The sequence below is a fragment of the Pleuronectes platessa genome, chromosome 7, assembly GCF_947347685.1.
Source record: "Pleuronectes platessa chromosome 7, fPlePla1.1, whole genome shotgun sequence".
NCBI lineage: Eukaryota > Metazoa > Chordata > Actinopteri > Pleuronectiformes > Pleuronectidae > Pleuronectes > Pleuronectes platessa.
In genome coordinates this window covers 28,190,858-28,209,805 of record NC_070632.1, presented here as the reverse complement: position 1 = coordinate 28,209,805, position 18,948 = coordinate 28,190,858, and the positions used below count along the sequence as shown (strand labels likewise).

General features: G+C 39.1%; 1 protein-coding gene across 3 annotated transcripts in view; it reads right to left on the bottom strand.

The window, feature by feature from the left end:
• Window positions 1-983: 983 nt before the first annotated feature.
• ripor1 (RHO family interacting cell polarization regulator 1) overlaps window positions 984-18,948 on the bottom strand; it is a 95,697-nt gene continuing 77,732 nt past the window's right edge. For all 3 annotated transcript variants that reach the window (XM_053427636.1, XM_053427635.1, XM_053427634.1), the window contains 11 exons: window positions 14,261-14,433; window positions 13,415-14,114; window positions 11,454-11,590; window positions 10,264-10,384; window positions 9,875-10,010; window positions 8,031-8,192; window positions 7,776-7,934; window positions 7,470-7,666; window positions 6,903-6,986; window positions 6,626-6,716; window positions 984-5,990 (listed from right to left, as the gene is read on the bottom strand). In XM_053427636.1, coding sequence (XP_053283611.1) covers window positions 5,893-5,990; window positions 6,626-6,716; window positions 6,903-6,986; window positions 7,470-7,666; window positions 7,776-7,934; window positions 8,031-8,192; window positions 9,875-10,010; window positions 10,264-10,384; window positions 11,454-11,590; window positions 13,415-14,114; window positions 14,261-14,433 — 2,058 coding nt within the window. In that variant the 3' untranslated portion in view covers window positions 984-5,892. The remainder of the gene's footprint in view (window positions 5,991-6,625; window positions 6,717-6,902; window positions 6,987-7,469; window positions 7,667-7,775; window positions 7,935-8,030; window positions 8,193-9,874; window positions 10,011-10,263; window positions 10,385-11,453; window positions 11,591-13,414; window positions 14,115-14,260; window positions 14,434-18,948) is intronic.

Genomic DNA, 18,948 nt, shown 5'->3' with positions numbered 1-18,948 from the left:
GGGATGGTGTGCTCAGGGTGATGGGCAGTGTTGGGTTTTCGCCACACATAGCGTTTTGCATTGAGGCCAAAAAGTTCAATTTTGGTCTCATCTGACCAGAGCACCTTCTTCCAGATGTTTGCTGTGTCTCCCACATGGCTTCTGGCAAACTCCAAACGGGATTTTTTATGGATCCCTTTCAACAATGGCTTTCTTCTTGCCACTCTTCCATAAAGGCCAGATTTGTGGAGTAGACGACTAATAGTTGTCCTGTGGACAGATTCTCCCACCTCAGCTGTGGATCTCTGCAACTCCTCCAGAGTAACCATGGGCCTCCTGGTTGCTTCTCTGATTAATTTTCTCCTTGTCCGACTCTTCAGTTTGGGTGGACGGCCTCCTCTTGGTAGGTTTGCGGTTGTGCCATATTCTTTCCATTTTCTTATGATGGATTTTATGGTGCTCAGAGAGATGTTCAAAGCTCTGGATATTTTTTTATAACCTAACCCTGCTTCATATTTCTCCACAACTTTATCCCTGACCTGTTTGGTGAGCTCCTTGGTCTTCATGATGCTGTTTGTTCAGTAATGATCTCCAACAAACTCTGAGTCCGTCACAGAACAGGTGTATTTATACTGAGATTAAATTGCAGACAGGTGGACCCTATTTACTAATTATGTGACTTGCAAATGTGACTTGTGAATGCAATTGGTCGCACCAGATCTTTGTTAGGGGTTTCACAGTAAAGGGGGTGAATACATATGCACTCAACACTTTTCAGATTTTTATTTGTAAATAATTGTGAAATCCATGTAATATTTCCCCCCACTTCCAAATGATGCACTATTTTGTGTTGGTCCATTACATAAACTCACGATGAAATAAATTTTAATCTGTGGTTATACCATGACAAAATGTAGAAAAGTCCAAAGGGGGTGAATACTTATGCAAGGCACTGTATGTGTTAGCATGTCATGATACAGTTGACAAACACACAGGCACACAACTATTTTTGAACACATGTTTAATAGATTGTATATTTGACACCAGCATACCTGGACACTTTATTTTTTAGAAAAAAGAAAAGAATATTAGAACATCTCCAGTCAAATGCTGCACAATTGAACAAGCTTGTGGAAGAAAAAACAAAAACAAAACACTAGCATATGTAAAACCTATATATGCAGCAGTGTACAATATATACTACAGCATTTTTCTCAAGCTTCTCACCGTCTTCATTCTTAAATAAAGGATCTATTTTATTTTTCATCTCTGTCATTTTAAATCTCTGCTACTCTCAAACCTTGAGGCACTTAAACACTGCAAAATGCTTTATGGATGCAGAGATATAGCTGCAGATTGCTTCTGTCCTATATAATCTTGTGGTTAATACATTGCATACAGTGGTAGCAATCATATTTACAAACATTGTGTCAGAGTCCCCCATGACACCAGACCTATATTATCATCTCTGACATTGCAGTCGCTTGTAATATGTTGTATTAAAAAAGTAATATTGTCTGATCATCTTCCCTCTAACTGAAAATAATATATGAATATCTGTTTGTTTTTTAGGGAGACAACAAAACAATGATTCATTATTGCTTTAAAAAAAATGCATTTGTACTGCATACAAGAGGATTAAGGATGTGTAAAAAATAATTCATAGAGGTACACAGTTTGAAATCTTAAATGCTTTCAAGGTGTCTACTTTGCAAGGTGTTTCCTTTCAAATTCTGATGATTTAAAACCTATTCAGGAATCTAAGGATTCTGACTTTAAGCTCAGATTTCACTGAACATATTTTAAGACATGTCCCTATCCTCTGTTATAGATGATTGATTTCATCCTTACAAGCACAGTGTAAGGATGAACATCTGTACACTGCAGTGTTTCTGACACCATCTAACTAAGGTTTGGCACATTGAACATAAGGACCTGCTTGAAGGCCAAAGACTTGTCCAGTTTGCATACACTACACTGAATCCAACTCCCGTTTGAAACATTTAGAATGTAAAACATTGTAATGTTTACAATTTGGGTTACATTAAAACTTGTCTTCAGTCAGAATTATTCTGTTGTTACACAGAAAGAAAAGAAGAAAAAATTATATGAAAACTTAACACCACGGTAAAAAAAGGAGTGTGCTGGTGACTCTGAAGTTGTACAGTTGAGCTTTGAGTTAAATGCTAAAATCATGATGCTAACATGTTCACAAAGTTAGAATGTTGTTCACCAACTTGGTGTGGCAGCATGCTAACAGCGGAAGCTAATGAAATGTTTTGTTTTACCGTAAGTTTAGCAACATATCAAAGTGGCTCCTGTGTCACCTGAGATATTACAATTCATCAGAATAAACTATTTTGCATGGATCCATTGACTATTTCTTAGATTATATTTAATGGATTAGGAATTAGCCTACATATAATTTGCTTTAATTTATCTTGCTTTATCTTTAACTGGCAGAACAATGCACAGTCAACATAAATATATCATCTTTACACCATAGAACTAGTACACAGCATGCAACCAGGACACGTCTATATACTACCACTGTAGTAATGATATCACCAGTGGTCTTTCTGAGATGACCTTACAGTAACGGTGTTCAGGAAATAAGAAAAGGCAGAATGGCAGCATCACTGTCAGCACTGTCACTGTGAAACCAAAGAAAGAGGATTACAAGAAACAGAACAACTGGAGTCACAGGGCTGGACATTTTGCCATTTTTACACGTCAAACTCAGAGTGGGTAACCTATTGGACTATCAGAAAAACAAGTTACGATGCTTCAATTGTTAATGCCACCGTAAATATAATGATATCGGTGTGTTTCTATCTTTTTTTTTTAAACATTTACTAAACATCACATTCTGTAACTTTGTTCTTTTTATTTTTACCATGGACCAAAATCCACATTCTTGACCTATTTATATTTGATAATCCCTCATGGCACCGTTACCTTCTGCTCTGTTTTGATATTGTAATTTAGACAATCGTATTCTTAAAAAATATTGTGTGACTGCCCGAGGGTCAGATTAAAAAATCTAACAATGAGCTACATGTGTTCTTTTGAATGGAAACAAGCTTTAGCCATCACACCAGCAAGTCATTGTGAGGACAACACAACACACAATAATTAGATAATTGTTAACAATTATGACAGACCTATATTGTAATTATGAAGTCATCAGTACATAACTGCAGATATTAGTTACTCAGGTAAATTACAGATGTGATCACATTGAGTTCTAAAATGACAAAATTTGATCTTCAGTTTTTTTTTGTTTGATGACTAGTGTATTTACTGTGAAATGTTAAGCATCATTGTAATGATTTTAGGATGTAATATTTGCTAAATTGTAAAAAAAAAAAAAGAAAAGAAAAGAAAAGGGAAATTAAACTGGTATGGCCATTAAATATAATGATCTGTGTCTGGTACCAGTTTACTTGAAATACAATCAATGAATAACTGTTTGAGCTTCAGCTTTTATTGACCTGACTTTAAATGGAAGTCCTCCTGGACTTGAATAAACCTCTCCTGGTGATCCATATTTACCTTCTCAAACAACAGATTACCCACAGCAGTCTGTCACAGTAATACAGTGACTCCAGACAGATTGCAGCCTCATTTACAGTAGGTATATGTCAGTGGTAGTGCCACTGACAGTGACAGTGAATTCATGTCGATCATCATTTTTAACAGCATCGCATACAACAAGTATTAATTTACAAAAGAAGACTCTGGTAAATAAAAACAGTTTACAATCACAATGGAATAAATCCCAGTGGCATATAGTCATGTATTTTCATTCAGAATAGGTATGTGATAATTGTAAAGCGCAATGGCGCTGTAATGTTTAAACCATTCTTTGTGCAGAAACAGTCTCAAGCTTTTTATACAGAACTACAGTGTGAGTCATTCTCTTCTTAATCTGTTGTGTTAGCAGATGTGGGACATGGATTATCTTTCTTGCAATCGGCATCTAGTGTATCCTGTGTTTTCCTGTAACTCTTTTCGATGCAGTAAAATAAGAGTCTTTGCTGTGCTACCAGAGGGAAGGCTGCTAACCTCATGTTCACTGAGGCATGTATTTTTGCACAAGGACTGGACGTTTTTATCTCTTGGGGCATCAGTGTGCCTTGCAAAGTTTTTCGGCATTTGAAACCACCGTAGCCACTGAATACCCATAACACCACCTTCATGCAGAGACTAGCCAGGTTTGAGGATGAGTGGAAGTAAGCAGGGTTTTAATTTTTCTATCCACCTTGTCTGTCACTTTCTGTATTAGCAAACACAATGCAATTCTGACTGAAAGTGAGCAACAGTATCCCTTTCTGTACTTTTCACGTGTCGAAACTACAGACCCAGAACAGAGTTCTTAGAGTGGGGTCAGGGAGGTAGTCTTTTAATCTCCTGCTATGGGTGAGGCCAGTTAGTGACACAATATGTTATGCCATCTGGTTTGTTTAAGTGCAGTAATGCCACTTATGTCACATCCATAACAGATAGGGAGACGAATTACAGCAAACAGTAACTGTTTCTGAACCTGTTTTTGAATCCAAAACTCCATAGTGATATCTCTGTCCCTGTGGACCTTCAGTTCATGTCTTTGTTTTGAGAATATAATGATACATTTATAGTCACTATTTATATACACTCATGATAAGGCTTGAGGACGATGATTTCCTCTGAACAAGGTTGCAAGTCACTGCTGTAGAACTGGTCTTGACACATACTCCCAGTTGTCTCAGTCGTGCATGTGTTTTGATTGTTCTTGCCTCACAGCAGCCTGCAGTCCTGCTGCCACCTTAACTGCTCTACAATGTCAATGACAAGTTTATCTCCCACAGTGTCTTTTCCACATAACAACCAAGTGTCCTCATTTTAGACAACTAAGTTTATATCCAGTAGTTAAAAGCTTACTATAGACTAAATAAGCTTTTGGGGGTCTCCATTTAAATTGAGCTATATCAGTCCCTTGACTCTGTCTCAAAACCAGCACATCGTTCGACTGAGGCGGTCTTAAGTGATCTTGATTACAACCAGAGAGGTCTCCACAGCCATCTGGCAAAACTTGAAAACAACAAGCATAGGTAGAGCTGTTGGCTACAGTGAAGGCTGAGCTGTATGGTAAAGCCTTTTTTAGTGTCATTAATGTTGAGTTTGCAGACATGTCACAGACCAAACGGTTTATCTGGAGCAGCACAGTACAAACAGCCTCCAGTTCTTAAGTAAACACGGCAGTGTAGGCTTAAAGTAGTTTTATGCAGAGCTAGAATTGAATATTATTTCTGTGTATGCCTGCTGGTTCACCATGTAACCAATCAAAAGTTATCAAAAAAGTAAAACTAATACAACTTTCATATCACAAATAACAAGAAACTAAATATTTATTTTGGCATTTGAAAGCTGTGAAAAGAGTAATTATCTGATAAAGCTTTATAAAGTTGTCTTTTCTTGACATATTTCAAAAGAGTATATATATATATATGTGTGTCTGGACCATGAACATTACAGTGGTGGAAAGACATTGCCCAGTAATCTGAGTTGAATATGATTTTAAACAATGCAGACACATTATTCCCTGTTCTCATATCAATTTCATTCTTCTGCTCCTCTCTTCACCCATCCCTCCTGTCCAGTTTGCTCACACTATTCATCCTTCCCAGCATCTTTACAGTCTAACCAATGTTCTTTGAGTATTTATCACAGGCTGATATAAAATACAGCGATGCATTTGTAGCTTACGTGAATCTTTGCCCAGTGTTAAGCAGAGGTGTCATTCTTAATTTGGAAATGGCTCCTCTCTGTCAGTGTATATACTGTATATCAAATTGTATTTGTCTTTTGATCTTCCAGTGTTAGTAATGGGGTAGATATGTGTTTGTGTGTGTGTGTGTGTGTGTGTGTGTGTTAGAACGCTGTGCTGGCCATGCTTCCTGGAGCGAAGAGTCTTGGTATACTGTCCTGAGACGTCTCCACATGTCTGTGGGCCATCTTCCCCTCCTCTCCTGCTCCACAGGATGAATGACAACAACAAAAAATGGAAAAAGTGAATAAAAGAATGGTCAAATGAAAGATGAATGAATCAACTCAAGAGATCTGTGTTGGAAAAACAGAAAACAAGAAAGATATACTTTTCTTGGTTCTTTCTTAATTATTGTCTTATGCCACAGAAATGTGAGCAAATGGAATAAAAATATGAATGAAATGAAGAAAATACCAAAAGGAAACATAATAGTCACCATGTTTACATAATTATAAACATAAGAAACAGTACGTGCATCATGTACATGACTAAAAATACACATTTAAATCAGAGCCCATTCAACCCACATCATTTAAGGGAATTATTTGTCAACACATTTTTTTGTTACTTTTATCTTCACAACTGCCAGTTTTAAGAAAATTTGAGATAAATAAATTATCCATACACTACATAGCAACAGCTATTAGATATCATATCAAAGTCCCAAAGTACACTATTTTAGAAATTTAATATCCACAGTATCTATCATGAAGTCTGCAAAGTTATTTCACTAACATGTGCATGTATTGAATGGGCTTTCATTATTTATTAATGTTGTGTCTATATTCATTTTAGGAAAGCAGATTCTCTCATTCTGACAAATCTGATGGTTATTACCGAGGACGAGCAGGGTTTGTTTGGCAGCATCTCGGACTTCCTCCTTGTCTGTCCGACAAAGATACACTAACTGGTCGATACTTTCTTTAGCCTGCAATGACAACAGATGGAATGTAGTGTTCATGGGAAAAATACATTCTGTATTACACAGTACAAATAAGCTGCACTAACAAGATCTTATGACAGTTGTTTACCACTTTTATTCCATAAACTGGATCAACATTATCCTAAAATCGAGATGAAACAGGTTAGGATAAAAGTCTCTATTTGTTTCTACCTTCAGACAAGCTAAGGCCTTGCATCCACACACTCTGGTGTCCACTTTCACATCCTCAAGCAGCTCCAGACAGCTGACCAAAGCCTGAGGGGGAGAACATTCACAGTGTCATGTCTTTGATTCGTCCAGTGTGAGGCTGCTGCAGTACACTTTCTACACTCTCTCATTACATTAAAGTTGTTTGTGTGATACCTAATGATTAGAGCCCAATCAATACTATTCTTCATCTCACAGGAAAACAGTATGGCTGTATATGCAGGATGCCAGACCAACCAAATAATGCTGAAAATGAGAAACAATTACACTAATGTTACACTATCAACATATCCTGCTTGCAAGTTGGCCTTCCACAAGGATGTCAGTGAAATATTCATCATTTAAACACAAAGGAGATCAACCATTTAAAGATTTAAAGTTATAAGAATGACGTAGATAAACAGAGAGTTTTAACATTTCACGGTAAATCTGGAGACATTCTCAGTATTCAGAATAAGTATTCAGTCATTAAAATTACAGTTGAGATCTAAAATATTAATATTTTGCCACTAACACGCAGTGTCCACTCACCTGTTCTCTCTGTCTTGGCTGGGCAGCCAGGCTTCTCAGTACAGAGCTGGCAGATGCTGACACTTTGCCTCGTGGGTCTTTCAGTAACTTTGCCACAGCATGAAGTCCTTCTCTTCTCAAGCTACACTCTGCAGGACGCCGCAAAGTGTGAACGATCACGTCCAGGTCAGACGATGCCAGCCTCTGCACCAACCACACTAGTGGAGGAAGGTTATCAATGATTACTGCCATTCAATCAGAAGTTATGTTTTCTGCACTTATTTACCTTTCTGTGTTTGTGTGCGTGTGTGTGTTTGTGTCAGATACCCTCTTCTGCCAGTTCAGTGATGTGTGTTTTCATGTCACTGACGAAGTTAGCCTCTACGTAACTCCAGAGCTGGAACAACGTCACCATCACTCCATCTCTGCTGCTGCCTCGCCGTGGTAACCTCTGATCCAGCACTCGCTCAATCAGACACAGGAACACTAGACAAACACACGTGTGAACATGCCACCTATCTGACTTGTGCTGTGAGCGTGCACGCAAATATCCCCCCCCACACACACACAAAATTGTTGTACCTTTGTCAGCCATGCTGCTGACCATCTCTGGCAGTATGCTGGAGAAGGCTGTAGACAACGTATCCAGGAGGTCCTCAGCAGAGACGCTGTACTTGCTTCCCTGCCCCACACACTTTTGCCATAGTGACACAGCACCCAGGCACAGGCCTAACTGAGGTATCACTGTGAAGGAGAGAAGGTAAGACGGAGTATAAAGGGAGGAAAAGTTAAAGGATACGTATTAGTGCTTTTTCACAGGAACATATGCAGCCTGAGACTATTACTTAAGTGAATGATACTGCCTGTTGTAGGGGAGAACGGGGTAAGTTGAGCTAGTTGGTAACATGAGCAACCCCCTGTATCTACGATAGGTAACCATAAAAGAAAGTAATCATGTGACCACAAAATTAAGGAGGTGTAGTCGACAATAGTCATTACATCTTTGACTGAAGCACATGGAGAGAGTGGTAAGCAAACCAGAGCAAAATAACAGATTCTTGCAAAGTGAGTTCATCATGTTACTAAACTTACCAGTCTTGTATCTGAATTAAAATATAGATGTTTTTGAAATTATAACATGTTAATTTAAGTTATTATAAGCTACAAAACAAGGTAATAAACTATGTAACTATTAAACTGAGCTACTGTGTGAAACAGTTTTGTAAAAATTGTGGTTGTGGGGCAAATGAGCCAGTGAGGTGGGGGTAAATTAAGACGATTGTTCATTGCACACATACACACACATAGATATGCATACATACACGTGCACAAACTCTTTGTGTCACTGTTACACATTGTTGTTGGATCACTGGTACAAGTTTTAAAATGTTAACACAAACAGCTGAATGTTAACACAAGTACATGTACACATACATTCTTTCTATAGCTAACACACAAAGGTCACAGTTTAATCCATCCCAAAAATGTTTGAACAGTAAAGCTATATATGGATTTACTTTAAATATAAGTTTTTGCCTTTGTTAAATTGATAGTATGGTATTTTTTGTCATTATCAGTTTTTAATGGTGGCATCATTTACCGATAAAAATACTCTGTAGGTAAGGGAGTAAAACAATTCAACCTCGGGCAGGATGATGTGGCCTTCAATTTCACAATTGAATTTCGCACAATAAATGTCTTGCTTCGATTTAAAGACTGAGCAGAACTCATGAGGAAGACAACTCCTGCTAAATAACTTAACATTGCACTCACCTGAATTACAACATTTAAAGCAATTATATGTCTTATATACCTCCTTACTGTGCCAGAGCAGTTAATGAGCATTATATCAATATGGTGGTGGAAGGAGTTTTCAGAAGCCATTTAAAAACCCTACAGGATTCAGTAAAAGTATACTGAAAGCATCAGGCACAGAAGCTTTTTTTTATGTTTCCAAAATGCCTCACAAATAATTGTTTATACAAACCCCTTCCGCGGATGTAATCCCATTTTATCCAGATTAAGCAAGAAATGTTTTAGCATGACCATGTATAATTGTTAAATCCAATGTATTTGACAAGTAAATTGCCATTTTTTGTGACCAAATTTAGATGTTGCATTGAGAAGGATCATATTATGTCAAATATATCCCTTCACAAAGGGAGTCACTGTGCTTTTGTCATCAAGCATCTTGTTGAAGAATATGAATTAAATTGAATGTGTAGTTGGTTCGTCCTTGAAAGTCACAGGGCAACAACACTTCATCAAACCACATGGAGGAATCCGAGGTAAACAGGTACTGATGTTTCTATTTATCATGCACTGTCTATGGTATTGTGATTGTACTTGTGCACGTAAAAGTGATGGCACACACACACACACACAGACACAGAAGAGCTAGTGTACAGATACTAGTTAGTAATTACCTTCATCGGGCTGTCTGAGGTGTCTCGGGTTGTCCTTGGTGATACGACGGATGTTTTCAAGCACTCGAGCCTCTCGCAGCAGTCGGTCTAAGGCATACATTTCTCCACAGCGCAGAGGCCCAAACGTACCCAGACGCTACACACATGGTGCCATGTATCAATTTACATATGACAAGTACAGTCATGTATAACCATCTGTCAAACAACAGTAAACTTATAATTTGTTTCCTTCCTAAATCTATTTCTACAAGATTTGTTAAAAGCATATGCTTATTGAAGCATTCTTTTTTTGTGATAGCAGGAGTAAAACTATCACAAATCTACTTGTTTTTAACCAGACATAAAATTATGATTTAGATTTTCATTAAAGATTTTATTGACTCTCTTACCAGCAACTGTGCATTGCAGTTCTTCAAGTGGACCACTAGGGAGCTGTCTAGAGTAGTGCAGCCTGTAGTGAGGGGGATGGTGGGGGAGGAGGGGCTGTCCCAGCCTCTGTCCTGCAGAGACCTACACATTCTCACACACACACACACACACACACACACACACACACACACACACACACACACACACACACACACACACACACACACACACACACACACACACACACACACACACACAGAGGTGATCATTCCTTGATGAGAAACAAAGCTCTAAGCAACACAGGTTAACAGATATTAGCAGGGTGGCCAGGTGTGTGTGACAAAACCAGCCCCGCAGACAATCACAACTAGCCCCAAACTAACAAAACACTATCAGCCCCAAAACAGCCTAATACACTTGCTGACACACTGCTAGATGAAAATGATATATTACACACATGTTGATGGTCACCAAACAATTTAACCCGTGCTACTGTGACATTGATATTTAATATCTAAATTACCACAAGATGAAATGTTACCAATTTTGATTCATACATTTGTGTTCTCCTTATAATGAACTGCAGTATCCTCCCTCAGCCTTTCCTCAAGTGCCATCGTCAGGTTAAATTTCTTTCTTGATTTATGAACAAACATGGGACGTTCCAATCAGTCCCTACTGTGGCTTATGTTCCCTTTCCCATAAGAAAATGTCACCATATTAAACAAAGAAATGTTTGCATACACACCCTGCACTGCTGTGAGTTAGAGCAGAACATCTAGAATGGCTGTGCAGTCTTAGTTTTCATTGCTAGTGTTGAATGTTTGAAACTAAATTACATCACTGCAAGGTGAAAAAATGATGGCAAATTGTTTTTGATATTATAGTCATATTTCAAGGTGGTTATGATATTGTGTGAAAAATCTGAGAGTGTGTGAGGTTTTCCTTCACATCACAGCTTCACATACAACATTTGTGCTGTGCGAAGTGATGGTACCCTAAAGCTCCACTAGATGGCAGCAAGATCCTGCAGTGACAACAAATAAAGTTGTAAAATGACAAGGTTGTTTATTAGGTTATGTATTTGACACACAAGGAGGTCTTAAGCTAAACCCATTGATGTAATATGTGTTCATGTCAGAATTTGTGCTCATGAGACGGTTGATTTTTGTGTTTGAGTAACATTCATCATTTATTGAGCAGCACTGACCTGCCATTTCTGCTCCTCTTGTCACTCCTTTCCTCCTCATCTTCCTCCCAGTCAGACATGTTGAGGAAATCAAAGCTGCCCAGAGCTGTTTCCACTGTGAGGCTAACCACACTGGGTGAACGGCTGTGCCTTCCACCCTAAAAACCCAGACACACACACATACACACGTATCCATATTAGATTGTGTATCAGTTGTCAGCTATGTCTTAAGATTCACCAGAACACAGCACACCCAGGGTGCATGTAAAAAAAATAGATGTATGCATTGTGTATATTTGTACTTATGGGTGTTTGTGTGTGTATTTCTGGAATTTTGTGACATCACTTAAAGGGGACATATTATGCCCTTTTTACCACAGTTGATATGGTTCCTTGGGGTCTTAATGAAATGTCTGCAACATATTTTGGTCAAAATACCAAAAGGATCATTTAAAACAGCACCCTTTTTACCCTGTCTAAAACAGCCCTCTTCAGATTGACCTGTTTTGAGTGCTGCTCTTTATGTAACAAAACAACATATTTAAAACATGTGTGTAATACATAAGACAAAAGACAAAAGACAGTTGACACTAGTGTAAGGGGACAGCGGGGTAATTTGAGACATTTTTTACATTTGCTCCCTTCTAGGCGAGCTAAAATTATATATCAGTAAACTGTACACATTTCCCATTAATTCAGGATGTTTTCTAGCAATGGAAATGATCAGAATGTCGTCAGGACAAAGGGCAGTGAAAATATGACTTTACCCCTAAGCTAGGGTAAAGTGAGACAGACCAGAGAAATCAAGGGGGTTAAGTGATCCACTTACTTTTTCCACATTAAAACCATAACAACACATGTTGTAATAGTTCAAATCCTGACAGCTAGATTGACAACCACACATTCCAAAACTAATATCGGACTAGTAACCGAATCATGGGGATTGGTCAATTAAGAACATTTATGATTATTATGATTCATGTGATCTCTGGCACACCCTAGCTTACCTGCACATTGTTTCTCTGTCCAATTGGCAGGGACGGGGATATTTTTTTTCTCTGCGTATTCAATTGCCAGTTCACGGCACTTAACTGGAGCAAGGCCATGGAACTGGTCAGCTAGTTGTTTCAAGTGTTTGGCCAGCTTCTCCTCCATCTCATCTGTGAATATTCTCTTTACCTCAGCTACTGCACCCCAGGCTACTGATTTTACTTCCCCTTTCTCTTTGTTCTTTATGAATTTTTTGAGGGTTGTCTTGTCAATATTTCTATCCCTTCCAGCTTTTTTCAAGGACTTCTTTCCTTGCATGACCTCAGCGGCTGCACTCTCCACCTCTGCGAGGGGTGTTTGGCCCCAGGTTGTCTTCCTGGTGTAGTTTCTTGGCATGATGGCTTTTCTACAATGTTTATGACATTAAAAATAAAACATATGTAATGTAATATTACACTAAAATATGTTTAAGACTAAACTTAACTTGTGCTTCATGTCTCACTTTACCCCACAGCCACCATTTATAAAAAACAACATCTCTTACCAATTCAGGCTAATCTTCAGCTAGCATCAATCACATGGTTTTATATGTTGGAAGTTCATCAACATGTATGATATAAGTTTTTCTACCTGAATCAATTTGATTTGACACAACAGTTGATTAAGTTCAAAGCAAGAAAATTTACTTTTACATGCAAAAAACACATTTTTGTGAAAAAACATAACTACCACAGCACCAGCACCAACTTCTCCTTCACGGCAAGGAGGGAATGGGAGGGGCTTGAAAACATAATGGTCACATGACCACAAATGTGTTCCGTTGCCTAGATACAGGGGGTGTCTCACATTACCCGATGTCTCACATTACCCCGCTCTCCACTACCTGTATTCTTTCCTTGATGACAAACATTGCATGTACTTTTTTTGAGTGTAGTTAAAGTTACTCCAACTCTGTAAGTATCTCTTGTTTGGCACACATGTTCTGTCCTCACCTTCAGTGTAACCTGCAGCAGCTTCAGCTCTTGCTCCAGTAGTTGTAACTCAGGGAACTGTCCCCTGTAATCATCCAGAGAGGAAACTACAACTGCCAGGGCATCCTCTAGCCCGCAGTCCACTGGACCATCACCCTCTCTGGACAGACAATCTGCATCTGCACATGGCATCTCCTCCTCCACCGACACCCGCCGGGCTAAATATGTCGCATCCACGCTCTCTGGGACTATGTTGCACTCAAGGTGTGGGAGTGTGTTCATTTTTGATGGAGGGCTAGAGTTAATTCCTTCAGTCCTAGGGTAGAATGATGTGAGGACACAGTTGGATGTATCCTGTGGCAACCTGATTGGATGTTGATCTGGGACATCATTCACTGTTGTGATTTCTTCAACGACATCAAGCCTCCTCTGTGACATGTCAGTGTCTGTGGCAGCAGAGCTAGGTAACTCATGAAATCTGCTGGGCAGCTCCGTTTCAATGTCATTGATAGAGATCCCAGAGGCCAAAGAAATCTCCTCCCCTGATCCCCCAGCATCGGAGCTGCTTTCACTAATGTGGCTCAGAGAGCGCGAGTAACTGCGTGAGGCATGGCTATTGGTCACCAACCCATCCTCTGTTGCAGTGGGAGACTGTTTCCCTGCATCCTCTTCTTCACTGTCAGGTTTTCTCATCACAGTGGCTGTCCCCTTGTCTTCTTCTCTGTGAATGAGTTCATAAATCAGTTTAATTATTGATAGAACTTACAAAATACCAAGAGTATGAACTCATCCCTTCGTATTTTTAACGATATTTAAGTATGAGAATGTAGAATGGAATTAAAAGGAAATCTCCAAAGTGAATACTACCTGTTGCTCTCTGTTTGGTGATGGGTGGTGTTGGCAACCTCACTGACGGAGCATACCATATAGGTGGATTTTGGAGCTTGGGAGGAAGAGTCTCTGAGGCTGAATGAGATGTCAGGTGGAGGGGAGGATCTTTCTGTTGCAGTTGGCTGAATCTCTGGTGTCACCACCAGTGCCTAGAGAGCGAGAGAGACATGAACCCATGGAGTCACCAGGAGACACAATGCAACATTGCAGTAAAGAAACACAACTGGGCTCTACAGTGAAAAGATTATAATGGTGAATGGTCTGTTTTTATATAGCGCTTATCTAGTCTTGATGACCACTCAAACTTATAGTACAGTTTTTGCCATTCATCAATTCACACAACCTTCATACAGTGCATGTATATACAGCATGTTTGGGGTTGAGTATCTTACCCTAGGAGACTTCGACCTGCTGAGCCACTATGTGGCTTTTAGTGGTTCAAAGTTATTAAAGGAGATCAGTAGTCTCCCTTCTTCCCCACTTATTTCTTAGTCCAGTCCTTAGAGCTGAAAGATTTGTTTGTATGACACCAACTCTGTGAACCACTCTAAGAAAGAGGGCTCACCCGGGTTCTTCCTGTCTCAAGTTTGCTCTCCATCACCAACACCAAACTGCAAACTTTTGGAGACAAAGCCTTCTGTGTCGCAGCCCTCTACCTCTGGAACTCTCTCCCGGTCGAAGTACGCAACGCTGAATCCCTCGATATCTTCAAAAAAATCTTCAAGCACCACCTCTGTTTATTTCTATCTTACTTTGTCCTATCACTATTTTCTTTTATCTTCTGTTTTGTATTCACAGACAGATGTCAAGCATTCTCGGTTCCCGTGAAAGGCGCTATATAAATGCGTTATTATTATTATTATTGTTATTATTATTTGCCACCATCTCACTGGTCTGAATATTATTAAACTTTATTACAGGCTCAAGGCCCACAAAAAAAAAAAAAAAAAAAAATACATACAAACAATACATTACATAACATAAAAATATACAAGGGAAAAGGGCTACAAAAGGCTCTCATGCCAGTGTTCCCAGATCTTGGATGTGAACTTAACAGAGCTGCGACCAGGGTCTGTCATCAGATCAATTATAAAATTTGTAGAGCGGTCCAGCCGACTCATAAACTTAAAAGTAAGGTTCCTCAGCAAGGCCATGAAGGTGGTTAGACCCATTTTGCAGAACAGCTCACTGGCTCTAGTACTCCTGGGTTTCTTCAGGAGTATCCTCAAACAGTCATTATAGGCTACTTTCAATTTACGCAAGCTCTCCTTCTTGTAGTTCACCCAGAGTGGAGCTGTATAGAGAGGGGTGCAGTAAGCTCTAAACAAATTAATCCTTACATCAACTGTACAGTGGTGGAATTTTCTAATCAACATGTTCGCTTGTACATACAGCAATCCCCTCTGTCTGCCAATGTCGGCATCATCCTCCAAAGTGTCTGTGATAATGTGCCCTAAGTATTTGGTACTATTGGACACCCCCAGAGTTTGCCCAGAAAGATGAAAGGGAGGAAACTTAGTATCCATGTCATCCTGAGTCCTACAGACCATTACAACACTCTTCTTGGCATTATATTTGACATCAAAATCAACCCCATAGTTAGTGCAGATGTTAAGCAGCTGTTGAAACCCACTGGTACTAGGGGATAGTAAAGCTAGGTCGTCTGCATACATAAAGTGGTTGACCAGGGAGACGCCTATCATACAACCAGTTCTACATCCCCCCAGCTGCCTGGAAAGGTCGTCCATACAGTGCCTTGCTAGTTTATTCTGATGAATTGTATTATCTCAGGTGACACAGGAGCCACTTTGACATGTTGCTAAACTTACGGTAAAACAAAACATTTCATTAGCTTCCGCTGTTAGCATGCTGCCACACCAAGTTGGTGAACAACATTCTAACTTTGTGAACATGTTAGCATCATGATTTTAGCATTTAACTCAAAGCTCAACTGTACAACTTCAGAGTCACCAGCACACTCCTTTTTTTACCGTGGTGTTAAGTTTTCATATAATTTTTTCTTCTTTTCTTTCTGTGTAACAACAGAATAATTCTGACTGAAGACAAGTTTTAATGTAACCCAAATTGTAAACATTACAATGTTTTACATTCTAAATGTTTCAAACGGGAGTTGGATTCAGTGTAGTGTATGCAAACTGGACAAGTCTTTGGCCTTCAAGCAGGTCCTTATGTTCAATGTGCCAAACCTTAGTTAGATGGTGTCAGAAACACTGCAGTGTACAGACAAAACAAATCAGCAGTAACTGTGCTTGTAAGGATGAAATCAATCATCTATAACAGAGGATAGGGACATGTCTTAAAATATGTTCAGTGAAATCTGAGCTTAAAGTCAGAATCCTTAGATTCCTGAAAAGGTTTTAAATCATCAGAATTTGAAAGGAAACACCTTGAAAGTAGACATCTTTAAAGCATTTAAGATTTCAAACTGTGTACCTCTATGAATAATTTTTTACACATCCTTAATCCTCTTGTATGCAGTACAAATGCATTTTTTTTAAAGCAATAATGAATCATTGTTTTGTTGTCTCCCTAAAAAACAAACAGATATTCATATATTATTTTCAGTTAGAGGGAAGATGATCAGACAATATTACTTTTTTAATACAACATATTACAAGCGACTGCAATGTCAGAGATGATAATATAGGTCTGGTGTCATGGGGGACTCTGACACAATGTTTGTAAATATGATTGCTACCACTGTATGCAATGTATTAACCACAAGATTATATAGGACAGAAGCAATCTGCAGCTATATCTCTGCATCCATAAAGCATTTTGCAGTGTTTAAGTGCCTCAAGGTTTGAGAGTAGCAGAGATTTAAAATGACAAAGATGAAAAATAAAATAGATCCTTTATTTAAGAATGAAGATGGTGAGAAGCTTGAGAAAAATGCTGTAGTATATATTGTACACTGCTGCATATATAGGTTTTACATATGCTAGTGTTTTGTTTTTGTTTTTTCTTCCACAAGCTTGTTCAATTGTGCAGCATTTGACTGGAGATGTTCTAATATTCTTTTCTTTTTTCTAAAAAATAAAGTGTCCAGGTATGCTGGTGTCAAATATACAATCTATTAAACATGTGTTCAAAAATAGTTGTGTGCCTGTGTGTTTGTCAACTGTATCATGACATGCTAACACATACAGTGCCTTGCATAAGTATTCACCCCCTTTGGACTTTTCTACATTTTGTCATGGTATAACCACAGATTAAAATTTATTTCATCGTGAGTTTATGTAATGGACCAACACAAAATAGTGCATCATTTGGAAGTGGGGGGAAATATTACATGGATTTCACAATTATTTACAAATAAAAATCTGAAAAGTGTTGAGTGCATATGTATTCACCCCCTTTACTGTGAAACCCCTAACAAAGATCTGGTGCGACCAATTGCATTCACAAGTCACATTTGCAAGTCACATAATTAGTAAATAGGGTCCACCTGTCTGCAATTTAATCTCAGTATAAATACACCTGTTCTGTGACGGACTCAGAGTTTGTTGGAGATCATTACTGAACAAACAGCATCATGAAGACCAAGGAGCTCACCAAACAGGTCAGGGATAAAGTTGTGGAGAAATATGAAGCAGGGTTAGGTTATAAAAAAATATCCAGAGCTTTGAACATCTCTCTGAGCACCATAAAATCCATCATAAGAAAATGGAAAGAATATGGCACAACCGCAAACCTACCAAGAGGCCATCCACCCAAACTGAAGAGTCGGACAAGGAGAAAATTAATCAGAGAAGCAACCAGGAGGCCCATGGTTACTCTGGAGGAGTTGCAGAGATCCACAGCTGAGGTGGGAGAATCTGTCCACAGGACAACTATTAGTCGTCTACTCCACAAATCTGGCCTTTATGGAAGAGTGGCAAGAAGAAAGCCATTGTTGAAAGGGATCCATAAAAAATCCCGTTTGGAGTTTGCCAGAAGCCATGTGGGAGACACAGCAAACATGTGGAAGAAGGTGCTCTGGTCAGATGAGACCAAAATTGAACTTTTTGGCCTCAATGCAAAACGCTATGTGTGGCGAAAACCCAACACTGCCCATCACCCTGAGCACACCATCCCAACAGTGAAACATGGTGGTGGTAGCATCATGCTGTGGGGATGCTTCTCTTCAGCAGGTACAGGGAAACTGGTCAGAATAGAGGGAAAGATGGATGGAGCCAAATACAGGGAAATCCTTGAAGAAAATCTGATGCAGTCTGCAAAAGACTTGAGACTGGGGCGGAGGTTCATCTTCCAGCAGGACAATGACCCTAAACATACAGCCAGAGCTACAAAGGAATGGTTTGGATTAAAGAATGTTAATGTCTTAAAATGGCCCAGTCAAAGCCCAGACCTCAATCCAATAGAGAATCTATGGCAAGACTTGAAGATTGCGGTTCACAGACGGTCTCCATCCAATCTGACTGAGCTTCATCTTTTTAGCCAAGAAGAATGGACAAACCTTTCCATCTCTAGATGTGCAAAGCTGGTAGAGACATACCCCAAAAGACTTGCAGCTGTAATTGCAGCGAAAGGGGGTTCTACCAAGTATTGACACAGGGGGGTGAATACTTATGCACCCAACAGATGTCAACTTTTTTGTTCTCATTATTGTTTGTGTCACAATAAAATTTATTTTGCACCTC